This window comes from Cylas formicarius, unplaced genomic scaffold (genome assembly GCF_029955315.1).
Source record: "Cylas formicarius isolate icCylForm1 unplaced genomic scaffold, icCylForm1.1 PGA_scaffold_7__23_contigs__length_41026272, whole genome shotgun sequence".
Taxonomy (NCBI): Eukaryota; Metazoa; Arthropoda; class Insecta; order Coleoptera; family Brentidae; genus Cylas; species Cylas formicarius.
Genome location: NW_026844352.1, coordinates 31,623,962 through 31,650,977, shown reverse-complemented (window position 1 = coordinate 31,650,977; position 27,016 = coordinate 31,623,962). Strand labels below are relative to the sequence as shown.

The 27,016-nt window shown below is 38.3% G+C and overlaps 1 protein-coding gene across 1 annotated transcript in view; it reads left to right on the top strand.

Moving 5' to 3' along the window:
* The window catches only part of LOC132705716 (protein dachsous), a 234,491-nt gene that overhangs the window by 202,674 nt on the left and 4,801 nt on the right, over window positions 1-27,016 (top strand). The window contains exons 5-10 of the mRNA XM_060676521.1: window positions 4,065-4,240; window positions 6,318-6,728; window positions 6,789-7,212; window positions 21,866-22,682; window positions 24,289-25,725; window positions 26,132-26,866. Coding sequence (XP_060532504.1) covers window positions 4,065-4,240; window positions 6,318-6,728; window positions 6,789-7,212; window positions 21,866-22,682; window positions 24,289-25,725; window positions 26,132-26,866 — 4,000 coding nt within the window. The remainder of the gene's footprint in view (window positions 1-4,064; window positions 4,241-6,317; window positions 6,729-6,788; window positions 7,213-21,865; window positions 22,683-24,288; window positions 25,726-26,131; window positions 26,867-27,016) is intronic.

Below are 27,016 nucleotides of genomic sequence, written 5' to 3'. Positions count from 1 at the left end.
TATATTATTATTAAATAACGATAGATAACACTCTACAATTGCAAGATGTTGTTTAAAACATTTTTTGACTAGTCAATTAAAAACTGGTCAATAGACCGGTCAATTAGGAATTGGTCAGTTTACTGTCACATTCTGTAAGTGGCTGCCTAACATCTATCGAAAACACACTTTCCACATTGCATCTGATCAGCGAATTATTTTGGGTATTTCAGAGGAAGAATTTAACTTATTTTATTAGATGATTTTAAAGTTATGTAGGATAATTGATACATTTTAGTTCGCTTGTCATCCGATATGACTACGTTGTATACGGAGCTCTCCTGTATCTTATGACACTATTTAAGGAGATATTTATAAAGTTTAAGAACAAAAGCGACGACTGCCAGTTTGAGAAGGGAATCGCGGCACTGGAACGGGCGGAAAACAAACGATAAAAGCGCATCCGCAACCCCCTAATTAAACATAATAAGACCGGTAATAAATAGACATTTCCCTTTCTGTTTTTTTTTTCTGAACCGTCGCCGCGTACGTCCGATTGTGTCGGCGTATCGGGTTGCGGACCCGCGCATTAGCATTTACACAAAAAATAAGTGACAGCAGAAAAGGACGCGAGAGACGACAACGAAAAGAAGGCAATTATTTTCGGGTCCGGCCGGTAGAAGGGGGACTCTAAGATTCGGGCAAAAAACAAACACTGCGCCTGCGGAAAAAAAAAGAAAAAAAAACGTGGACGAGCCAAAGGCGGCCATTGTGTTTGTCGACGTTCGATTTTAATTCGCCCGGACTAGTATTTAAATGGCGAGCGTCGCAGAGCGGTGAAATTCTAAATTCGTCGGTGCGAAACAATTATTTTAATAACTGGGTCTGCGGCGTTTGTTGTTTTTTTCTGTTCGATTTTTCTCTTTTATTTTAACATGGAAATTATGCACTGATCAAACGTGCGAAAGTGTCACTTCGGACATTTCCGGTACTTTACTCGCATTTTTGGAAGCATTTGTCAGTTCTAACGGTCACGTCATACGTCACTTAGTGACTAAAGTAATGTTCGACGCTCTGTCCTATCCCGAGTCCAGGTCATATACAGATAACCTCAGATAGCGATCAGGGTTATTTCATTTATAATTTTTGAATGTACCGAAATGTGTGTATTTACTTATTCTCAAAGTTTGATGTTGATTTGAACGTCCTCGGTATCTTGGTCGTCTATAAATATCATTTTGCAATTATTATATTTACAGTGACTAGCAGTTTAAACGATGCAGTCGCTATAACAAAAACTAACTGGTCTGAATGTCTCTTTATTTAAAATAAAAAAAAAACAACTTATTGAAATTAAGTTAGTAAAGATCCTTCTAAAAAAGTGTAAATTACTTTTCGTTTTAAATATGCCTTACTTAGTTAACAATAAAAAATTAATTCAATTATATACAATATCAACGTCGCAGCTTAAATGATGCAAAACAAAATATAGCCAAATCAATACAGGCTGTCTCCATACTGATATTTTTCCATCGGACAAGTTTATTTTACAAGTTTATATTACTGAATTCCAGAAGTTCAAATCTTTATCGATATGCTCTCTAGCGACTACCAATCTCACGGGTCTATTTCTTCGGCTAATTAAATGCTTATTTCTGGCAGTTCCACCATGTAAATTATTTTTTTGAAGGATTCGTCGAATTGTTTCGGAGTTACACCTTTTTCCAAACTGTCTTTCCACCTCGACACACATTCGATACCTTTCTTATGATCCATCTTTCCTCACGTTCATTGAAGATTTTATTTGGAGCTAACCTTGACTTATTCTCGACCCTATTTTATTTATTTACTAGTTTGGCTATGTCTCTTTGGCTGCAACCATTTCTGTGATGAATAATAATCAAATTTCTCTCAGAAAATGTAGTTCGACCACCCATTTTTCAAAAAAGTCGTTTTACTGAACGAAAACGTGTTTTAAAATGTCAAACTAAACAAAAAACAATTGCAGCAATAAATAAAAGCCTTGGTTATTATTTTTGCATCATTTAGGCTGTGACGTTAATATTGCATATAATTTAATTTATTATTTATTGTTAACTAAGTAACGAACATTTAAGACAATGAGTAATTCACACTTTCTTAGGCTCTTTGCTAACTTAATTTCAACAAGTTGTTTTTGCAAAGTAAATAGACATTTAGACCAGTTAGTTTTTGCAATAGCGACTACATCATTTAAGCTGGAAGTCACTGTATATGGAATAGGTTCAGTAAATCAAAGAATATTTTTTTGCTGTAAGAAAATAAAAACATGTTCAATGTTCCACGTCGATTAATTTTTAGGTTCACTTTTGCAAAAAAAACACGAATACATTCAAACGTCAAAACACCATTAGTGTTTTAATCTTTATGACATCTGACATTTTAAAGTGACGTTTTGAGCGCGCGTGATCAGTGCCTTATTATTTGTTTTAAAGTAGGACAAGAAATATTTAACAAACATTATTATTTAATTCGGAGAATTAATCGAACTTTAACATAAACGTTGATTCATCGGACAATAAAAACATTAAAACTGTCTAGTACATAAATGAATTACTTCATTTTGTGGTATCCATAGCCAATCATCACCAACAATGAAATATGCGACTTACTTGTTTGCAAAAAAATTATAAACCATCTTTTGGCATTCCGATATTACATTAATTTTATTGGTTTTTATAATTGTGTACCAATTGTCGTATATTTAAGACACATATATCGTTTTCAATTTCACCGGTTAAATTGCAACAGCTATAATTCAACATAAATGTTCATTGGGATTTTTTATATATTCTTTCACTTATGTAAATTCACCTATTTAATTTTTTTTGATAGACCATTCCATTTTTTCTGGAATTACTCGATTTCCTCTTGGTGAGATTCCATAAAATTGCTTTTTGGACATTTTTTACACTCAGATTGTTCTTGCCCGCTAAGTATCCTAGAGTTTTGCAAACGTTGAACTAAACGGCTTTCTCTACAACTTCAATTGTCATCTTCCGTGATTTCGACTATTTTATTAACATTTTTCATGAATCTGAAACCTTATGTAAACAAACGCTTTGCACCGATTTTCACGAACAAATTCTAAATTTATAAATTGGTTAAGGCTTTCGCGGCCCGTTGATAAGCTATTATCTTGATTCGGTTTTAAAGGCCGTCGTCGATTGGAATTACTTCCTAACGTTTCGCTAGCACCAGTGGCGAGCTTCTTCAGAGGTCCTTCCATCTCCGATGTTGGACGTAGACTCAGTCTATCGACAATCGACAACGGCCTTTAAACCCGAATCAAGATAATAGCTTAAATTCTAAATTATTTTGTACGCAAAACTAGCCGTGAATGTTATGTGTAATTTTTTTTTCTTCTCCCGTCTGTAAAATACCTAATTACCCACCGATCTAGCGTGCGGGAAGCGTCACTTTACCACGTCAGTTTGGTTTCCCATGAATCCGAGCCACTTCGTACATTTCCGGGATTTTACCGCACGGATTTGGGAGGAATCGGATGTTTTCGGAGATATTTCCCACGCTTTGAATTATGGCATTTATGAATTCTGACGGTAATGTCAGTGAATGTATTCGAGATGTTTTGCCAAAATGTACCCAAAAACTAACGGTCGTATAAAAAGTATAGTATGCAACACGTTTGGTAAACTTTTTAACTCACTCGTTTATTAAAAACTCGCTCCTCTCGTGTCAAATTCCGTTTACCGCATTTGTTGCATAATATACTATTGTATTGTGTCTACTGGGCTTTACCGTATTCGAAATGGCAACGGCGACTGTCGAATTTGAAACACCCGGTACACGTCTCGGTCGGGCGAAGGTGTTTGCCAACCGCGAACAAAAACGATTAAACCTCACTTAGCGGCGAGGTGTTAAAATTATAGCCGATTGCCTTTTTAATTGTGCCGTAACGGACATTTCGGTTTACGAGATCTAAGCGGTGTTTATCACCATCCGTTAAAGTTTTATGGGTAGTCGTTTTACGATACACCCCGTATATAACGCGCCGACAGAGAGAACAACCTTCTTTTTCGTTGCAGGCAGAAGTAATGCACGCTATTCCATCTACTCCGGCGACCCCGACGGCTTTTTCAGAATCGACGCGGTCAGCGGCGCCATCAAAGTCGCCGGGCGTCTCGACCACGAGACCAGGTCGACGGTTTTGCTCAACGTCCAAGCGACCAGCGGAAATCCACCGATTTACGGACACACGCAGGTAAATGGAATTAGTTTCTACTCACCTCGTATATAGGGTGGTAACCAAGGAGATTGCAAGGGTATACTTGGGCCAGAATTATAGTGCTTTTACAACCGAGCCCGTGATTAACTTTGCCTACTGTTTATTACTATAAAACCGCAGCTCCTTATAGAACACCCTGCCGAGCAGATCCTTACCCGTAACCATTCCAGGACCGTCTTAGGAATTTATCTACCTACACTAACAGACTGGATATAAGTATATTTTCAATTTTGTTCGCCGAGCAATTCTTGAAACATGTACATACCAAAAATTAGTAAAAAAAGTAACAATTTATTATGTTCTGTCACTTGTTTTTATTGCTGCTCCTACTTCCCCTTGTGAATTTCTTATAAAATTGTAAACATTCAAAACAACTTGCTTACCATCCGAAGATAAATGGATCCATTTTTTTATTTGCTGAGGTAGTTCGTCTTCTAAATTGTCAAGAACTACGCAGAAGACACAAAAATACAAGAAGAATAATGTTGTTAGTCTACAGGCACAAAAGACAAAAATGATTATTTTCAAATCTATCCGTAATATATTGCAATTTAGATTAAACTGATGATTGATGTCAAACTAAACGCTTTTACTTATTCGAAAATACCCCGCAAATATGCTTAATCAAATTTGAAACGGTCCATTTACGTTTCAAATAAAAATTTCAAGTTTCTGCAAATATTCGCTTCGGTCCATCTCAGGCAAGACCTACGTAATGCAGAGTAAGCATCTGTTGGGATAAGGTACTGTAAAACACTTAAAATGTTAAAGCAATCTTTTTGGTCATGCAATAACTGTTGAAACATTAACGTTATGGAGTATCGGTTAAATGAAATTTACATTTAGTTGTATAATGTATTGACACTACAAAAATTAAATTTTCAAAGAACCAAATTTCCTTGATTTTAGTATAGTTCTACTGCATTTATTTTCAATTAAAAAAAAAGAAAAAGTTGTACAAAAATTGTAGGTTTCAAAATCAGTTTCTTCTGAAATTCACTTGTTTGCACATGATATTTGGTTATACATATTTAAAAGTTCAATGTTGGTAATAGTGGTTCAATACTGGGACACGCCGTGGACAAAACACTTGTACTCCGAAGATATTTATTGTAAAACCACAATTTGTTCTTTTGTTAAAACAGAAATACCTAAATGTGCCAGGAAGGATATAATAAATTTGGTTTTCAAAAAAAATATTGCTTGATCCACTTCCAGGGGCGGCTGGGGTATATGAGGGCGCCCAAAAAAATTAAGAACCTACAGAAAAAAATCTTAATTAAATAGTCTGACTAAAATATTTTCTTTTATCAACAATAAAATCCATAATGCTTTCGCGCGGCGTGTTGAACGTAAAAACAATAATAATGTTTTTGTGTATCTCAGACAATTGATCTTCACGGTGAACTAATTCTAAAAGATATTTTTTAAATATTCAATATTCATACGAAGGGAAGTCAGAATTAAAAGCAAAAGGTATGAGTACATTTACTCAAAAAATGAATGAATTTTGCGGATGTAACAAAAAAATGCTCTATATTGTTTTCCCTGCTTAATTTTTGGTGGCGATAAAGCTTGTATAAAAAGTTATTTAATATTTAAGGGCACTTTCAAAGAAATTCAGAATCATCTGTTACAGTGCATGGTTGAAGAAGTTTGTCGTGAACAAATAACTGAAGAAATTAATGATTCTCTGTTTTTGGTTTCGGTAGTTTTAGGAATTTATTCATCTATATCCTTATCTTTATCCTGAATAGTTTAAACGTTATCATTCCCATTAGAAACGGAAAATCTGGAAAGGTCATGGTATTGTCCGTTTTCCCATTGCCGTTTGCCATAAATTGAAACCAAGTGTCTAAAACATGGTTTCACGCAGTTAAAATACTTACATTTGGGGTTAGTGTCATGCAAGCCTAACAACTTCTTTAGACGTATTTTATGGAAGTCTGTCGTTGGTCATGAATCAAGTAGATGGACATGTATTTAATATCTACACCACTACACTCCAATTTCTCCACCAAAACGAATTTAAACGACCGGTTTCCTCTTAAAGGTGAACATTGACATCGACGACATCAACGACAACGTACCGGAGTTCGAATCGGCGGTGGTGCGGATATCTGTACCGGAGAACGCCGAACTGGGCGTACCTTTTTACGCAGCTCACGCAAGCGACAAAGATTCCGGCTCCAACGGGGTGGTACGGTACCGTCTCGCGTCCAACAACGGTGGCACGTTCAAGATCGACCCCAAACTAGGCCACCTGACCCTCGCTAAACACCTGGACTTCGAAACGACCCAGAGACACACCCTCGTCGTCACCGCGACCGATAGCGGCTCGCCGCCCCTTTCCGCCAACCTCACCGTCATGATCGAGGTGCAGGACATGAACGACAATCCACCGGTGTTCGAGAAGAACTCGTACACCCTGAACGTGATGGAATCGTTGCCGGTGAACTCCCAAGTACGAGGAGATCGTTCAACGCCTTTCCATCACCAGTCCTTTCACCTGGTTTTGTTTCAGATCGCTCAATTCACGGCCGTCGATGCCGACACCGGCAACAACGCCAGGATCACGTATCGCCTAGTCACAGCTAACCGTTCCGTCGAATCTGTCTTCGGAATATTCCCTAACAGCGGCTGGCTTTACCTGAAGGAGAACCTAGACAGGGAGGCCATTGACGGGTACGGTTTCCTGGTGTCGGCTAAGGACAACGGTACTCCGTCACAAACGGCCACGGTCCAGGTGACGGTAGTGGTGCTGGACGCGAACGACAACGATCCCGTGTTCGATGAGGTGGCGTACGAGTTCCGCATCGAGGAGAACCTCGCCAGAGGAGCTTCGGTAGGGAAGTTAAGGGCGCGGGACGAAGACGCGGGCGTCAACGCGGCCGTGCGGTACAGCCTCGCGCCTGCCAACGGCAGTTTCCAGATCAATTCCGTCACCGGTGAGTTTTTGATGCGTAAACGCTATCGCGTCGTCTAAAAAAGCGGGAGAAGCGTTTCCTCGAATTTATATATTAAATGTATAATATATTTAATTTTTTTTAAAGAATGAAATTAAGTATTTTGGTCAAAACGAAAGGTGAGATGACTAAAAAAACTAAAAAAAAATAACAAACGATTCTTAAAAATAATAAGACAAACTTAATATTACTTAATATCACTTTACCGTATATCTTGTTTACTTTAACACGTATATCTTAGCATAAAATCTGGAACTCAGTTTATGTTGGTACTAAGGGCAGAAAGACATATAATATTTCAATCACTAGTGCTGATTATTTCGATCGTGCAATAGATACTAAGAGCAGAAACACACGAAACAGGTCAGGCTATAATATACTGAAGGACAACAACGTGCAACAGTAGCCTCGACTTTCAACCAACAAATTAACAACAACGTTTCAAATTGTTGAAAAAAAGAACACACTATAATATTTAACTAAGTTCCTTGGGTATATTTTATAAATTAAAAATGAAACCGATCAACTATGGTATTTTGGCCAATAAAACGACACCATCATGAAAGATGAAAGATTTCTTAAAATCTTACTCAAAACTGTGTTTATTATAAATGATGCGCTTCTACTAATCGATATCCTGACAGCGCGAGGGGCACGAAAATGCGGTTTTAAGAAAAACATCTGGCTCGCACGTGGTTGCTTATTGCGTTGTACATACAAAAATTTTTGTAGGGTCGCTTAAAAAAAAAATGCGTCTTACATGCGTTACTAGAAAAATTTCGCATCGAATTTATAAACAATAATATGCGGATCACAGAACAACAAACGTCTTAAGGAACGCAAAATTCTCAATTTAATTTTAGTGGTTCTCTGGTAAAGCACCAAAAGTTACCTGCGGCTTTCATCGTCAATCCCTAAAGTAAATATCACCGGTAAAAGCTTACAAACACAAAGTAATCGCGTTTTGTTTGTATGTAGTTTTTGTTTTTATAAAAACACCTCTCCGCCTTTTTTTTCTGGTAGCGACCCGCTTTGTTTGCGTTCCGTAATGTAAAAGCTGAACGTTTTTTACATATAAGTATATTTATATATGCCTTGGGAAGCGAAATGAAGAAGTGTTAAGCGCCTATGTTGTTTGTCTGTACCGCCATTTTTTTTCGGTAGCTTAAACGTGTGAACCTTTCTAAGGAATGTTGTTGTTTCTTGTCCTTTTCTGCTTTCGGTTACAGCTAAAAATGTAGATGAGAAAAAGTTCTATTTATCACCAAATTGACTTTAAACAATAAATTTTCGTCTAATCAAAGGTATAAACCGATGGTTCTCAATGAAAACAATCACTTTTTGTTTAAAAAAAAAACTTTATTAATTATATATATACATTATCTCTTATATCTAAATCTCCAGTGTATAATACTATTCCCGAGATTATTATCAACTAGTCAACTAAAATACAAATCGACCCTTTAAATAAATGTAATTCTAGAACCAGTCATCCGTTAACTATAACAAGATAACTATGAACTTTTTAAGTTCACTTACAGAATAGCAAGAAAATGAATAGAATTTATATTATTTGGGATATTAAAAGATTTAGCGGCACATTGCATAGAACTGTATAAATTCATATTAGTTCTACTGCATTCCAAATACATACAAATATTTAGATTTCTATATATTGGGGTTGAACACTCTCAACAATCATTTGAAACTACACTTCTATCGTGTTCTGGACAAATTAAGATTTTTCGCCAATTTTCGTGCCGAAAATTCCACAAATTTGCTGCTCTTAATCGAGAACCTTGCAAAATGGGCCGAAATTACAACCTCAAACACAAAAATTCAACATCAAAGCATCATATTTGTTTACTCTCGCAGCGCCGCCAGCTGACCCAACAGAAAATAAAAGGAAAATGCACGTAGCGTATGCACCCTTTCGCACGGCCGTGGTATGCTGGCGGCCTATCGCGCAGCGCTCGACTTTTCGAACGCTCGATTTGTTTAGTTCAAGCAAGAAAAAACGCAGCGATCAACAAAACTGCCGACCGAGCATCCGGGCGACGAAATGAAGCCGTTTAGGGCGACACGAAATCGATACACGGGGTCTCCTCGGTCGGTCGTAAACGAAAAAACGAAACGCCCGAATTAAAATAACAACTCAACTCGCGAAATTACTAATTACGCGGCGATTCCAAAAAACGCGCACGCGAAAAATGCGCGAACCAGAAATTGGTCCGGTGTCGTGACCGGGGTAAAGGGGAGGAGGGAGCCGCGCGGTTAGTAGTGAAGATAGCGAGAGGCGCGTTCGGTGCCGCGATGGAAGCTGCCCGGTCGCATTCCACGCGGCGTTCCGCTGTAGACGCGGACACATCTATCGACCTAGCGGTTGCATCGACGGTGTCGATATCGACGACACTTATCTAGTCAATATAAACTCGATTAAACTCCGCAATGACAACGGCGTGATAAAAAAGTGAGACGTACTTTATTTACCGATATATTCTAATCGAAACTATTTTCCATTAATATTTGTATAAAACAAAATTCGTAATAATTTAAAGAGCGCAAATACAATAATATACTTACAAATTGAAATTTAAGTCTTTCCAACGTTGTAAAAAAAATGGAATTGGCAATAGGCATTTTTCAAGAGTCTTGTTCCTCCTTTGGGAAGCACTAGGAATTTTGTAAGTACGCTGGATCTTGGAAATTTAAGCATTTACTTACTGATAAATTGGTTAAGGCTTTCGCGGCCCGTTGATGAGCTATTATCTCTGAAGAAGCTCGCCACTCGTGCTAGCGAAACGTTAGGAAGTAATTCCAACCGACGACGGCCTTTAAACCCGAATCAAGATAATAGCCCATTTACTTACTATTTTTATATAACCCTTTTCTTTTTGTTTGGATAGCGAATCTCCAGCCGAGCGATAGTGCATGATTTTTCAGGCACCCTGTATAATAACTCGAGTTATTATTAAAATTACGTCCAGATCATGGATCATCAAAAAAGGAATCTTTCTTTTGCCGGGTATATAGAGTACTGCAGAAGAATTTGCGTTTTAAAAATTGTTTATAGACACCAGTATGAAATTAGTAGGTATTCTATATATACAACCACTTAGCTCAAACAAGCATGAACGATTGCAATAATTCACAAACGGTATACTCCCAAAGAAGTCATTAGAGCAAAATATAAATTAACCTCTTATTCCACTTATATGTCATTAGTCATTATGACAGAGAAAACAATCACCATTAGTAGCCTTCTTACTCTAAATCAAATTTGTCTTGCCATTATCGATATTAGCTACATTGCCGGAACAATTCCATTTCGATTGATGGAATTCACTGAATCTCCAAGTCGTTGTTTCCTTTTCATTGCTTTTTGGCGGAGCGGCCATGGCCGAGCTTGTTTCTCGTTCCTTGAACCTGAAGTCGATTGCGCGGCACGTGCCTAGCTAAATTGCCCAGAGACTTTGCCGCGAGAGGTTCTTCCAACCCCCGTTCCAAGTCAACGTCCGGATTTAGTTACTTGTGCCACGTTGCCGCACCGAGCGAAATTTCCGCGCATTCGAGGACAATCGTTATTTCCTCAAAGCATTCGACCCATATAGCTATTTGATAATATAGTGGCCCTACTAGAATAACAATTTATCCAATAACCTGCACTTTGCGATATTTTGTTTCTAAAATCCACAGACTTAACTCGTTTTCCCAGAACATTGTACGAGATCTAGCTATATTTTGAGAAAATACTGCAGTAAAAATGTCTCATCCAAAATTAATAGCGATCTGTCAGCGGCCACCTGGGTTGTTGAATGGATCTTCTCAAAAAATTTTCATATTTGCTTCATAAATTCCTGTATTACAGGCATAGCCGTGGCCTTTATATTTCTAATCGCTATTTACTCCGAACTTAAGCAATTTTTTTGCAAAATTTCGTAAAATGTAATTTGCAAACCCTTTGAGATTTAAGCAAGTATTGCCATTTCTATTTTATCTGCGGTGGGCCCCTGTCCTTTGTGGCCAGAGCTCTGCATTCAGACCTTTCCATTTATTATGCCCGCACGTCTTCACTCTCTCCCCTAGAAGATCCCTCTATACTCGAAGAAGCACAACACCTCTTTCATGGAGAATCTAGATAGTTCTTCAGGTACAATGAATTGAGCTCCTAGCACTCTTAATCGGCTGCCCCCTAGTGGTGCGCAGTTGGTTAGGAGAATAGGAGTTTCCTCCTCTTCTAAACACAGCCTGCACGTGCTGTCGTCGCCCACCTCCTTCCTGCCACCGCCACCACCGCGCAAGTCCTAGTTCTCTCGCCGGCTGTCACTGGAAAAACTAAATAATTTTCTTCTCGCACATCAAGGTTCTCGATTTAGAGCTATGTGTGTCGTTCCGCAGTCATTCGACGCCCCAGAAAACAGGACGCCTCACAGCTGCGGTGCAAGTTAATTTGCAGGAACTATATGCCCTTCCCCTCCATCGGAAACGGTTTTTTATGTTCCGCCTGGCCGGATTCACTCAGAGTTTCAACACTAGAGGAGCCTGAAGGTCCTTCCTTGTTGTTCTCTGGGCCTGCGGCGGTGCAACGGGCGGCTTAGGCCGTGCCGCCGTGTCTCAGAATTGGGTCGCGGTTGCTTCAGGGGTACGCCATGGTAATGATCACCCTCACCCTTTTTTGGTTATTTTCCGGCGATTCCGCAATTCGCTCTTAGCCCGACATCGTAATTCTAAAAGCAAATAAAGAAAATGGTGGTCATGAACGCAACTGACTATCAGGAAAAAATTCAAACCGAAATTATTTATTAATAACTCTAAAATTCTTCGTTTCTTAAGCAATTCTTTCAACGGGACAGGAAGGTACATAAAAATTCTCCTAAAGTGAATATATTTTTATTTCGTTTACTAGAGCCACCACCCTTAAATTCTAAGACACATGTTTTTTATTTCTATTAAGTATTGGACGGTTTTACCTAGATACTTACACTTTTACATTTAGTATATCTTAGCACAGAGTTACATATTTAATGTGCAACAAATATGCCTTGTACATATGTTTCTATTTTTTTTGTCACTGAAATGATAGTAAAAAAATCCCCTTATAACGTCAAACAAATTTTTTGAAAAATGTATTTACAAATCTTCTGCATTCCTCCCGCATCGGTTGTTGTTGAATTGAACTTGCTGACGTTTCGCCAACCATCCTGTTGGCTTCTTCGGCTTGGCTCGCATTCTACTCTGCACGTGCTTATATACTCTTGAGCGGGGATAAGCTAAGGGAGGGGCATTGTCTCAGATGACTGATTTCCATATTGGTGACAGATAGAAATCTGGGTCTCGGTTAAGATTAAATGAATATCAGGAAAAGATTCAAAATATTTTTACAGGCAGATCCTATCGTCATCTATGGAACGGAAGGTTACGTCTGTTATTAAGGCTTCTTCTGTGTCAGAATGCGTGAAAAAGTCTGTCAACCCTCATGACCCCTATTGTCAGCACTATTGGTTCCCCAAGATGTTCTCTAGCAAAATGTTAAAACCCTTTATCGGAAAAACTGATAGTTTCGTATTTCATTTCCTCAATATTATTTCAGATATATTAAAAACTGAGAATCTGGAACCAAATCTTCTCATCTTTCTGGAGCATATTTTTCCTATAACGGTCAAATTTTTGAACAAACCTCGGGAACAGCTATGCGTTCTCCATTATCACCAGTCATGGCGAATATATTTATGGATCATTCCATCTAAAACCAAAATTATGGAAACGCTACATTTATGATACTTTTGTTATTTGTCCTCAGGGTCTCTACCAGATTTTCTCAGCCATTTAAACTCTATACACCCTAACATATGTTTATCCATTGAATTAGAAACTAATAAAAATATCTCATTCCTAGATATTCTTATCAATAACATTGGATCATTCTGTTTACAGAAAACCTGCACACATAGGCCTTAATACATTGTTACATCATCATTCGGCCCAAAAATTATCGGTTATTAACTCTCTTGTTTACAGAACCATATCAGCCCACTGAATCCAGTATTAAAAAACTAACCAATAATGGAATCAGTCACCCGAGACAATGTTCATGCCCCTCCTTTATCTCCTTCCACCTCAAACAATATATAAGCAGGTACAGAGTAGAATACTAACCAGTTTCAGCTAAGCTCTGAATAACTAATCTAATTTATTTTCCTTTAGATAAACAGTTAAGACAGGTCAGGAAACAGTATTTTTCTACCCCCGTCTGTAAAATCCCTAATTACACACCGATCTAGCGTGACGGAAGCGTCACTTTACCGCGTCAGTTTCGTTTCCCACGAATCCGAGCCACTTCGTACATTTCCGGGATTTTACCGCATGGGTTTGGTAGCAATCGGATGTTTTCGGCGATATTTCGCAAGCAAAATTTGACGTTTGTCAATTTAGACGGTCATGTCTGTGAATGTATTCATGTTGTTTTGCGAAAATGTACCCAAAAACTAACGGTCGTAGTAAAAGTATAGTATGCAACATGTTCGGTAAACTTTTTAAGTCACTCGTTTATTAAACACTCGCTCCGCTCGTGTCAAATAAACTCGTGAGTCAAATGCCGTTTACCGCACTCGTTGCATAATATACTATTGCTGGATACAGAAATTAATTGTTCTAGGATCATTTAATTATTATGTGATGATTAAATTTCATAATGCTCCATTTGGAAATTTAACTTGGTATATTCAATGGAGATTTTTTTAACGTTTTGTTGACAAGGTCATTTTAAGTTACGTTTTACGGTAGTTTGTTTTTTGAGGCCGAATATTTGATGTTTTATTTTCAACCCTATTTTTAGTTTAATACAATTTGGACTATCATTAGTTGTTTCATGTGAGTTCATCATTAATGAGATTTCATAGGTTGCCTGAGCTTTACAAAATCTCTATTAAGATTTGATTTGTCTCTTTGACCTGCAACATTTATATACCGAATATTACGGTTAATTAAGGTATTACGACTTTTGAATTTTCTTTTAGTTTACTAATTAGGTAATTAGATATTTTCGAAGCAATTAGATTCTCTAATATAAAATTTATCAATAAACTTTTGACAAATAGTTAAGTATATATATAAATCGCTATATTGTTATTGTTGCTAAGTTATGTTTTTCAGAAATAGTCTCTAAATTTAATGAAACATGTTTTTTCTCACCTGAGCTGGTTGAAGGTGTATTTTTATTGCTGCGTTAATGTTTCAATATTATCAATTAATTCGTCAAGTTCCGACATAAACAAGCAATTGCGACTTACAGTACTAGTTAGGCTGTTGTAGTTATCCGTTCTATAAAATCGATCGGCGGTATTGCTCCTCACGAAGCTTCCTGTCCTTGCGAAAATTGGCGATTTGCTTCTAGTTTACAATAATCGTGCTCTGCACAAGTTTTCGACAGACTAGGGTTTTCGATTTTCAGAAATTCACTCTGCCAAACACTAATCACCAATAGATCCTTTAAAGAAACTTCCACAGGCTACTGTAAAACACAAAACTTCTGGATTCCTTCAGCGTCGGGTGTTGTAGCAAGTTCTGTAAATAGCACCAATAGGTCCGGTTTCCAGTTAATCGATGCGCTAGTCAATTTCTGGAAATCTTATCGACTGCGCCAATTAACTACTCGGATCGACCATTGAATTTTTTAAAAATTTTATTTGATTTTACAGGATGCTCGCTACAACAGCATATCTTTACTCAGTTCTGGGAAAATGAAAAATAGCGTTTTATACGAAGTAATGACTCCGATGGCTCAGCATTTCGGGATGTTCGCTGGTGCGATAACTCGTGTTTTTTTTTTTTTTAATTTTATATCATTTTACAACACCCCATTAACTTAAAGGGGAATGAAAAAAAAAACATTTTTCCTACGATCGTGTAAAAATCAAAAGTTTAAGTTAACTTACTTTTAATTTCCTTTTCGCAATACTGCCAAAAATTCTTCTCTATTTATTTCATAATCACTCATATGTGATCTAAAGGAAACAACTTGGTAAGTTAAATATTCCTCAAAACTTTAAACAGGGATTTTATTTTAATTGTTGCAAATCTTGTTACTAACCGTAATGGATTTTTATATATTATTTGTAGAAAGTAGCGGTCGTCTTTGCAAAAATAACCAAAAAAGGTTTGCTGAGATATTTTTTAGACATCTTTAATCAACAACGAAACCACAAAAAAAGAGAATGTGAGAAACTAAAGATACTTCACCCAAATGAGTTTACCAATAAAACATTTAATGAATAAAAATGTCGTTAACCAGCATAACAATAAAAAAAATGTCGTTAACCAGCATAACAATAAAAAATAAGTTATTATCGCCAACCAATACAATCAGAAAAAATGAGTTATAAGTTTTTGAGAAATTTGTTTGAGAAGTTTCTTTTAATATCCCTTTTCTTTATTTTCAAATAACGGTTTGCAACCGTATTCGTCATTTTAAATTTAATTTGAGTATTTTACGTATCGACACATGATTCACCAGACGCTCGTGCAGTGATACCAACAGTGATATCTCAAGTGTTTTGGTAAGCTACAAAATATACTAAAGCGAAATAATATTATACCTCTTTTAATTTAATGTGCAAAATGTAAGATACCTAAACAGTGGCAACGCTGTAAGGATGCCTCAAGATACTAACATTTTTAAGGATATTGCAAAGTAGGTGTTATACGAATGTATATATTGAGGATGTCACAGAGACTTTTAATTTAATCATATTTTTTGTGTATTATTAATATTTCTACACGCAAATAGAATTTTCAAAAGATTTTTATGAAAGTCATATTTTTTCTTTTGTCTATCTATTCGAGGGCATAAGGAAAATTAGTTATATTCGCGTTAAATGTTATATTTAACGAACGTTGTGTTAATTTACTCTGATGGTGAGGAGGAGAGATGTATGAATAAGCGTGTGCACGTCAATCCCAAATTTCATTTTATTAAAAATATAAGTAGGATACCGACTCAATAAAATATTAAGGAAACAGAAGAGTAAATATAATTTCCTTGTATATATATTTAGCAGCCTTGAGTTTCTAGAACACTCGTATTTTCGAGTGTCGTAAATAACTTTCAAGCACCATTTTTGCAGCATCTCTATTCTATTAAAATTAATACTGTCTAAACACCACATGCCCTTAGTTAAAATGACTTAAAATCTTAAAAAAAAATGTTGGTCTGCAAGTCTACTTTTTAGAGGAACAGATAATAAGTGACGATGAGGACATAACATTTTTAAATTTATATATGCTTTTTGGATGTACTTATTTATGTGGGATTTCAACGTTAATATATTGTCCACTTCTATACCTAAATTTCCAGATGATTTAGTACACGACACGTTAATATTCTGAATGTTTTAAAGGAATTTTCAATGGCGGCACTACCCTTCCCAAACAGCAACCGAAACATTAAGCTCTAATTTGTGTTTTTGAGAATGATACACCTGTGCGTCATCAAATGTACTTTGCGGTTTTTAAGACAGCTTCCAAGATGACATGTATAAATACTAAAAAGCAGAAGACCTGAAATAGATGAGGAGCACCATGGTTTGATGGTTTAATTTATCGAAAACTTTGGAAGTGACTTTTACAGAATCAGAACCTCTAATTATATCCTCTATAATGTGGAGCAAAGCAGTAGATCCATTCCCAAAACCCGATTGAAAATTGAGTAAAATGTCAATAGGTCTAAGTGTTTCCTAATAGGTTAATTAATTTTTTTTAAAAGTATTTTGGACAAGACTGATACTATATCATACGACCTAAATTATGACTTACGATCTGATTTTTTTAGTAAGAGTATAACCTCATGAGGTGGTGCCCCGGATAAGGTACGATAAAATTTGTTCGTATCCCTGCAGCTAACATTCAATCTCAATAAATAATTAACTTGCAAAACCAAAGAAAATTTACAAATAAATTCATATTTTTATAATTATATTTATGCAATATTTTGCTCAGTTTGCTATGTTTAGTTTATTTTGACCCTGTCTCTCTCTTCTTTTCTTTTCGTTATAAATATAAATTTATATTATTATAATGGCGAAAAAAATATTTCTTGGCGTGTAGCGAAGTAAAAAGTTTTAATTCAAACACAGCCAGCTAGCGATACGAAGAGTCGCCAGTAGGGAACTTGAAATAAAAATTAATTTGTAAAATATTCCTTATAAAAGTAAGTGTATACTATTAAAAGAACCATAATTGACACAAAAAGTAATTTCGGAGTCTAGGTAACAAATATAAGCAGTTAAAAATTGTAAAATTTAAATCCTCTTTGAAACGTGCTGTCATTGGCTGTGACCGGTTGTGACGTCATTTCGCTAGTTAGACTACGCGCCAGCCGTTCGCCTTAGTGGTTTTAATTCTAATTTTAGTCTTGACCCTGTCGCTTGCTTTTGTTATCTTGTGTTTAATATCAAAAAGAAAGTTTTGAAAATGATCGAAGCCGAATTTTTAAAAGGTCAATCTGATAATGGGTATGTTTATGGTGACATCTTACATAAAAAACACCGAAAGTTTTTCTTCTGCTGAGATTCGAGGTGTTAAAGCTAAAAGGCATGTTCATTGACAATTTAAGCACTAGTTTTAAACTAATATAAAATTGTAATCATCTTAAAGTTTTCTAGTTTTTAAAATTCGAATGGTACATCAAATAAAATGTAAATTATTCAACAAAAAAAAAACAAAAAGGACTTTCTTTTTAACTAGTGGAAACCTAAGTTCTGATTTTAAAATATATTGGCATTGATAATTTAAAGTGTTCTTCATTTTATAGATTTTTATAGATCAGGAAGTCTTTCCTATGGAGACTGCAGTAGGATGAGTGCAAGTTCGAAGAGTTAAAAATATTAGTACGGTTAAGTCTAAAGTGACACCTGAACATAATGTTAACAAAAAACGACGACTGTTATTTTCTAGTAGACGAATAAAAGTTTATCTCTCGTTCTACGGGTTGTACATAAAGACGATGGCACGATTTGTAATATTGTTTTTGTGTTCCACACACACACACACACACACACACACACACACACACACACACACACACACACACACACACACACACACACACACACACACACACACACACACACACACACACACACACACACACACACACACACACACACACACACACACACACACACACACACACACACACACACACACACACACACACACACACACACACACACACACACACACACACACACACACACACACACACACACACACACACACACACACACACACACACACACACACACACACACACACACACACACACACACACACACACACACACACACACACACACACACACACACACACACACACACACACACACACACACACACACACACACACACACACACACACACACACACACACACACACACACACACACACACACACACACACACACACACACACACACACACACACACACACACACACACACACACACACACACACACACACACACACACACACACACACACACACACACACACACACACACACACACACACACACACACACACACACACACCACACTTGAGAATAACACTATAACAGGTCGCCGTATCGATCTAAAAGCAGCGGTATGACGTCACGATCATTCCCACGCGTTTATTGTCGTTAAAAAGAAATAGCCGGGTGTTACAACTTGAATTATTTATTACAATTTAAATATTGAGTTTTGATATTTGGTATGGATTATTTCTATACATAAGCAAATGTATTAAAGAAATAAAAAAAATGTGCAAGTTCCCCATTTTAATGCCGAAGAATCGCGCGCGTTTCAGATTTTGAAAAAAATCGAAGTTTCTGTTTTGAAAAAATGTCGACGATTTAAACGCGGCTCGCCTCACTGTCCCGTCAAACATCCCGGCCCGAATATTTCGGTCTCTAGGCTTTGCGTTCTGCAAATTGTTTCGGCATTCCGCATGCGACGCAAATAATAATAAAGAGCTGACATTTTATAACGAGCTGTCGCAGGGAGAGGGGTGATGGGATGTATTAGACGAATATTTTTTTTTACCATTTTACTTTACCCTGGATTTGTTTATATACAGTGTGTCCCATTTAGGAACTCTACATCATTTTTTTCGATTCTATTTTTTTTTCTTGGATTGAGCTTTCAAGAAGGCACTGAAACGGTTTTTTTCTTATAGACTCATAGTCAATAAAGCAGTTTTTGAAGCAGAAATTCGAGAAGTGCTTGTAGTTCTTTTTTTTAATTGAAAATGATAACAGATTCGTATTCAGTACTACCTAATAGTACCTAGATCTGTGACCAAAGCTTTTAAAGTTTTAACGTTTATCTTGTAAATAACGATTCAATACAAACAAATTTTAATTACACAAATTTTAAAAATTATGATAAAAAAGGCTTGAAATATTTTTTAAGGGACATTTGTTTTTTAGTATCATCATAATACAACAGCATTAAAAAATCCATAGTATTTGAAAAGTATAATGATAGATACCAATTCGCTTAGTACTTTTTTACTTAATACTAAAGAATGAAGGATGAAATTCGGAAAAGTGTCAGAGATATGATTGCATTCGAATCCGTTGTCGTTCTCAATTTGAAAAAACACTAAAAGTACTTCTCGATTTTCCGCTTTAAAAAGTTGTGTGTCAGTTCTCCATGACGTTATCCGTTGCTTTATAAAAAATCCTTTCAGTGCCTTTTAGCAAAATCTATCCAACAAAAAAAATTATCAAAATTGTGCCATAAACAAACATTCGATAGTAGTGTTTAAAAGAGGCGTCCACGATATTTCTAGTACCCTGTGTTCGACCTTCATGGAAATTAGTTAGGTTTTAAGTCGTGCTAAATAAGAATTCGCTATTACTTTATACATACACTTTATTCTCAAAGAATCCCTAATAGCCTTTCTCTATATTTGGTATAAAAAAATAGTCCCAGTTAGTTTTGGTTAGTTCAGTTCGCTACAGGTTGATACAATAATAAGATAAGGTTTCAGTGCGTTTTTGAAAGATGTATTAAAAGTAAAATTATCAGAATCAAAAAGTAAACAAACATTTTACAAAAATGTACAGCCTTAAGCGGGGCTCAATCGATATTTCAAACACCCTGCATTGAAACAAAATACTCCTAAATAAGAATCCTTTCCCAATTTATTCTTTAAAAAATCCCTAATAGTATTTCTCTCTTGAAGCAATAAGCAAATCCAGGTTTTAGTGTATTTTTGAAATATTTATCCAAAAAAAAAAAACAATCAAAATCAAAACAAAGATTTTACAAGTGGGATACAATGTATACCGTATGCCATAAAAATAGGTTAGCTATGGTTATACTGTTTTGTCTGTTAATTCTCTTCATGGACTTCAGTAAACGATACCATTTTCATTTCGCTTTTCAGTTTTAGTGCGTTTGAGGTATTGAATACATCGCTTAGCAATGCGTCGTGCAAGAAAACGTGCTGTGTGTAGTCAATTAACTAAATTTGTGGAAAAGTTTTATAGCTGAGATGAATTCTACTAGTTTTCGTTAATTTTTTTTTTTGGTCTAACTCTACCAAATTATTTTCTGAAATAAATGTCAACAATTTCAGAATGGCTGAACGCATTTTGTCAAACTTTTTTAGGCTATCAAAGCGGATTGATTGGATTGATTTGGATTGCTTGTATCGCCGCTAGAGATAGAGATTAATTCGATCATACCACTTCTATTGCATCAAACAATAGTCAATAGTCAACACGCTAATGAAAATCGCATTTCGATATCTCTCTCCTATATATTCCCTATAACATCAGTAAATGGAATAAAAACTCGAAATAATGTCATATCTTTGGGAATATTTTCATTTTAGTTTGACAGTTTGATGACACTTACAGTTGTATTTAAAAATATAAAAAGTGATTTTTTTTCGGTACGGGAATAATCAGAACGTAATAAACAAAAGCGCACGGTGCACGATCCACATTTCGTTCCTCCGCGGTCCTTGCACGACAATTAGAAAATTCTTACTCACGCTAATAATTGATCTGCCTCTATGGGACTAATTTTCCACGCCGTTTTAACGTCGTCTCGAGATGGAACGCTGGCAAACAACAAATCTGCGTTGTCTAACGCGTAGTGTCGCATTTTCCCAAAAAAGTACTCTGAAAACCCAATTATACGTACTCAAAATGTTACTGGTTTTTTTGGTAGATTTTAGGCATTTAGGCAAGTATTTTGACGATTGCCAATTCTATTTGTGCTGTTTTACAAAAATATACCTAAAAACGAACGATCGCTGAAAAAATCAAATTCGTGATTAAAGCGGCCTCTATTAAACTTGTTGCCTAATATACTAACTAGAAACCCACAGGACCAAAAAGCGTCAGGTAAATGTAAATAAAAGTTCCATAGAAATCACTTCCCAAAACTACCAAGTCTGATCATAATGACTTACATTAAAAATAAATAATGTTCCAAAATTTACAAAATGCGCCATAAAGGAATGCTATAAATTATTTGAAATTTTGGAATATTTCAATATTTTAGGATCCAGCAGATATCCAAATTTTTCACAATTTTCAATAAGAGACTGGGGGCTAATTCATTATATTTGTCAATTTATCGCAGGCGAAATAACGACCAAGGAGGTGTTGGATCGCGAGGTGAAACCTCACCACGACCTGATCGCCGAAGCCCGCGACCAAGGCGTGCCTCCGCGGAGCACGCGGGTCCCCGTAAAAATATCAATACTGGACGTCAACGATAACGCGCCCGAAATTGTCGACCCTCAAGAGGACGTGGTGAGCGTGCGCGAGGAGCAGTCGCCCGGCACCGAAGTGGTGAAAATACGGGCTATTGATCCGGACAACGGCGCCAACTCGTCCATCACCTACTCCCTCATCAAAACGGCAGACGATTCGGACAGTTTCGTCATCAACCCGACCACCGGAATGATCCGGACGCAAGTCGTCCTCGACCACGAAGAGAAAACGATCTATCGGCTAACGGTGGCCGCCACTGACGCGGGAACGCCCCCAAAACAAACAGTCAGGATGCTCCGCGTGGAGGTGTTGGACCTAAACGACAATAGACCCACGTTCACCAGCTCGAGCTTGACATTTGTGGTGGGGGAAGACGCGAGGATCGGTCAAGTCGTCGGTTCGGTAACGGAACCCGACGACGACGACGCGGAGAACGTAATCGGAGGCAGCACGGCCGGTCACGTCACCTACACCATGACCTCAGCGTCGTCGATCGACGCCGACGCTTTCGATATCGAGCGCAACACTGGCAGGATAGTAGTCGCGCGCGAGCTCGACAGAGAAACGCGCGCTGAATATAAACTGGACGTTAGGGCTTTGGACACCAGCGCCATGAACAATCCCCAGAGCAGCGCCATCTCGGTGAAGATCGAAGTGGCCGACGTCAACGATAACGCTCCGAGGTAGGTGGTCGACGTTATTTAATTTTACAAATTATTAATTTATATAAAAAAATGTAATATGTAACAAGTTTATAAACTTCTTCAATCGCTGGTTTATTAGGCTACGCCCTGTGCTCGCCAAATTAGACTTGTGACAAAAATGGTGTTTATCAAACTTGTTGCATAATATATTATTAGTAAAATATTCTGCTCTCTGATTATATGTGTAAATGTTTTTCACAATTTTATTTTTTTGTTTAATAACCAAAAAATTTTGTCTTTAACATTTTCAAATAGCTATAGAGGGTGCCCAAATCGTAAGTCACAGAAGCATATCTCATTTATTGTTTGCTTAAGAAGAAAATGTTAAACACAAAAGTTGTAGATAAGACTAAATAAACAATACAGGGTGAATCATAAATATGTGGGAAATCAAACTTATATTTTGGGACAACTTATATATCATGTATATTAATATATACTCCATACTCAATCACCCAATGTAAGATTGTCTATACTGAATGTTTTCGGATTTATTATTTATAACATTTATTATTAACATGTTTTGACACCCACCTACGGAGTTAATTTTGAAAGTTAGAAAAAAAGTGTAAATGCAAAAGTTTGAAGATTTTTGCTCTATTATCTTCAAAATGTCAAAATGACAGCTTGCCATGGTCGTTTGTGTTTTCTGGCATTTCCATAAGAGAAGAGAGCAAAAATCTTCAAACTTTTGAATTTACACTTTTTTGCGATCTTTCAAAATTAACCTTGTAGGTTGGGTGTCAAAATATAATCAATATACGAATTATACTTAATTCGACTCTGTAGACTTTTCACGTACAGGTAATATTTATTTTGTTCTCAATCTTATCTTTTGTGATAGTTTCGCACGGATTGAAACTTTTCAGTATTTTGTTCGTATAAATGTGTATACCTCACCTACCTTACGTATAGGGAATGCAATTAATAGAAATATAATATGCAGCATGTTGCATTTGATTTTTTCACGAAAATTAATATTTTTAATTTTGACACACCCTGTTTAAACGATTCGAACAAACTTCAAGACAAGTATAAATTAAATGGCTGTACCACTTTATAAAATTGTTGGCATAATAAAATTACAGCTGTCAGAAACGGCGTAAAAAATATAGAGTATTAAACATAGGACGAAAAAAACGCCATAATTCCGAACACTTAGTACAGACCATAACGAACCTACATTGGATGATTGAATATGAAGCGGAGTATCGTATGCCATAATATACTGGGTGTTCTGTTTAAAAAATGTATAAGTTTGGTTTCCCATATATTTATTAATCATCCTGTATATTTGAAAATAATTTTAAATTTTTTCTTTTAGTCACATTTTTATTTACTTTCGGTTGATTTCCCCACACAGTTAATTACACCAATCGTTAGGTATAACATTGTGCTTTGAGATCTTAGGTTTGGAACATATAGGGAATACCCTTGTGGGACACCGTGTGTGTTCGACGCTATCTATAACATTCAATATAAATTATTTTGAAACTTATTTAATAACACGTGAAAGCTTACATTGTCGAATGCCTATTTTACTTATCAATTTTCGTTGTACTATTCCCCGTTTCCCGCCTTCCAGGTGGCCGCAGGACCCCATCACCGTCCAGGTGGGTGAGGAAACGGAACCTGGCACTTCCGTTTGCAAATGCGGGGCTGTCGACGCCGACAGCGCCGCTAACGGGGAGCTGCGGTACCGCGTGTCAAGTCAGTTCCCGCGCGACGACCTCTTCTCCGTCGACCCCCTAACTGGCACGTTAACCCTTTCCAAGACCCTCGACTACGAAGCGGCCAAAGAGCATATTGTCGTGGTAGAAGCGACGGATCAGGCGTCAAACGTTTCCGAACGTTTGAGCGGTCTCGTCACAGTCAGGGTATCAGTTATCGATTACAACGACCACGCGCCGAATTTCGTTTTCCCCCGCACCCGCACCGCCTTCATAGACAAAGACATCTCCGTGGGCATGATGGTCGCGCATGTGGTGGCCGTCGACGACGACGCCGGCGACAACGGCCGGGTGACATATGTTATGGCCGGGAGTAAGGACTCGTCGCTCTTCGCGCTGGGCTATGACACCGGCTACGTTACGCTTGCCAAGCCACTTCCCGTTGCCACTGTCACGTACGTTCTGAACGTGACGGCGACAGACCACGGCATACCTACCAGGCAAACGAGCACCGAACTGGAATTGGTCGTACGTGACTCGTCCGACTATCCGTCCAAGTTTCTGGACGCTGTCTATGAAGCGGATGTGCTCGAAAACGTCCCCACTGGGACCCACGTGGCGCAGCTCAGGACTGGCCAAAACAGGTCGAACGTCACCTACGTCATTCCCGCGGGCGTCGCGGACGATTCATTCGAGGTTACGTCGCCCGGCGGCAAAATCTTCACCAAGAAAACGCTCGACCGGGAGGCCGTCGACCGCTACACTTTCCCGGTGTACGCCAGCGACCACGACTCCGCCTTCTTCGACGTGACACGTGTAAAGGTGATCGTGGTCGACGTCAACGACAATGCTCCGACGTTCTTGTCCGGTTCGTGTTATCGTCTGTCGATACCGGAGAACGGCGCGGAGGCAGTCGTCCACACTGTGGTCGCCAAGGACGCCGATTCCGGACCGAACGGCGACGTTTCTTACACGATATCCGGCGGCAACGCGAGGAGCAAGTTCAGCATCGACCCGAAAACGGGCGACCTCACTGCCAGGTCGTTGGACAGGGAGGCGCAGTCCAGGTACCAGCTGACGGTGACTGCGCGCGATCGCGGCACTCCACCGCTCTATGGGCAATGCAACGTGACTGTGTTCGTCGAGGATCAAAACGACAACGATCCGCTGTTCGACCTGTCCAAGTATTCGACGACGATACCGGAAGACGTACCCGTTGATACATCGGTGCTTAGGGTCCACGCGGTCGACGCCGACGCCGGCTTGAACGCCCGGATCGTTTACTATTTGGCCAACGAGAGTCACTGGTCGTTTCGCATCGATAACAAGACTGGGGTGATTACGACCGCCGGGTAAGTACGCACTGATAAGGGCAAATATTGCTGGACTGGGTTGCGCTAAGGGGCGTGTTTTTCTCTAGCCACGACCGTTAAGGCGTGTCTTTCGTTATTTTCTTTTAGCCACACCCTTTTTGGTTTTACTCACTTAGGGGGTCCTGGCTATACTTTTACGGAACATCTTCGCGATTTTCTATCCAAAAATTAAAATCAGCTCTTTTAAAGCTAGTATGCGGAATTGGGAATGGAAAAATGAAAATTCTTTTGTTAATGTTAAGCGTGTTCCTAAGTGCCATTCTGGATACCCAAATGGGGAATCGTTTGACAATCGCTCAAAATAATTCCCCACTCTGTCATTCCTCAAAAGGTCGTGATTAAAGTTTTGAGAAATATGGAGTGGTAAGTCACACGTTCTGCTCAGATTGTTCGACCGCGAACGCCAAAAAGAGTACAACTTCATGGTGGTGGCGATGGATTGCGGCAAGTACAACACGCGCTCTGCCAAAGTGCCGGTGACCGTTCACATCGGCGACGTCAATGACAACAAGCCTATCTTTACGGAGTACCCGTTCCGGCAGAAGGTGGCCGCCTACATTCAGCCTGGCCAGACAATCCTCAAGGTGACGGCGACAGACGTCGACGAGGGACCTAACGCCGACATTGTGTACAACATGGCTAGCGATTCGGGCAAGTTCCGGATCAACCCGAACACCGGGGTACTGACGGCGACGCAGTCTTTGGCCAGCAACAGCGGCAAAGTAATTTTCCTCCATATAACCGCTACGGACAAGGGCAACCCGTCCAAAAGTTCCACCGGCCTAGTGGAAATAGCGGTCGGCGACTTGCCAGTCGGCGCACCCCAGCTCCGCTTCCAGAACGATTCGTACTATGTAACCATTCCCGAGAATTTGGAACAGTTTCGGGACGTCGCCCAGGTGGGCGCAGTCCGTACGGACGGTCGACGCCAAAAGATTTTGTACTCGTTCGGCACCGGAAACGAGGAGAACATCTTCGTCATCGGGGCGGAGTCAGGCATGATTCAGGTGCGCGATCCGAAGAACTTGGACTATGAGCTGCACCACGAAATTCGTCTTGTGGTGGAAGCAAAGACCGAGGGCGGACCCGACCTGCACGGTTACTGTGACGTCACGATTAGGTTAGTACCTTCTAAGAAGAATATTCATTGTTATGGAAAACAAGGCGAGGGAGGACATCAAAAGTTGTACAGAGATTAGGCCAAACATTTCTAAGCTTTTCCTAGATCTAGACTTTCTTATAACGTTGAAAAATGTCCAACTCTTCAAAT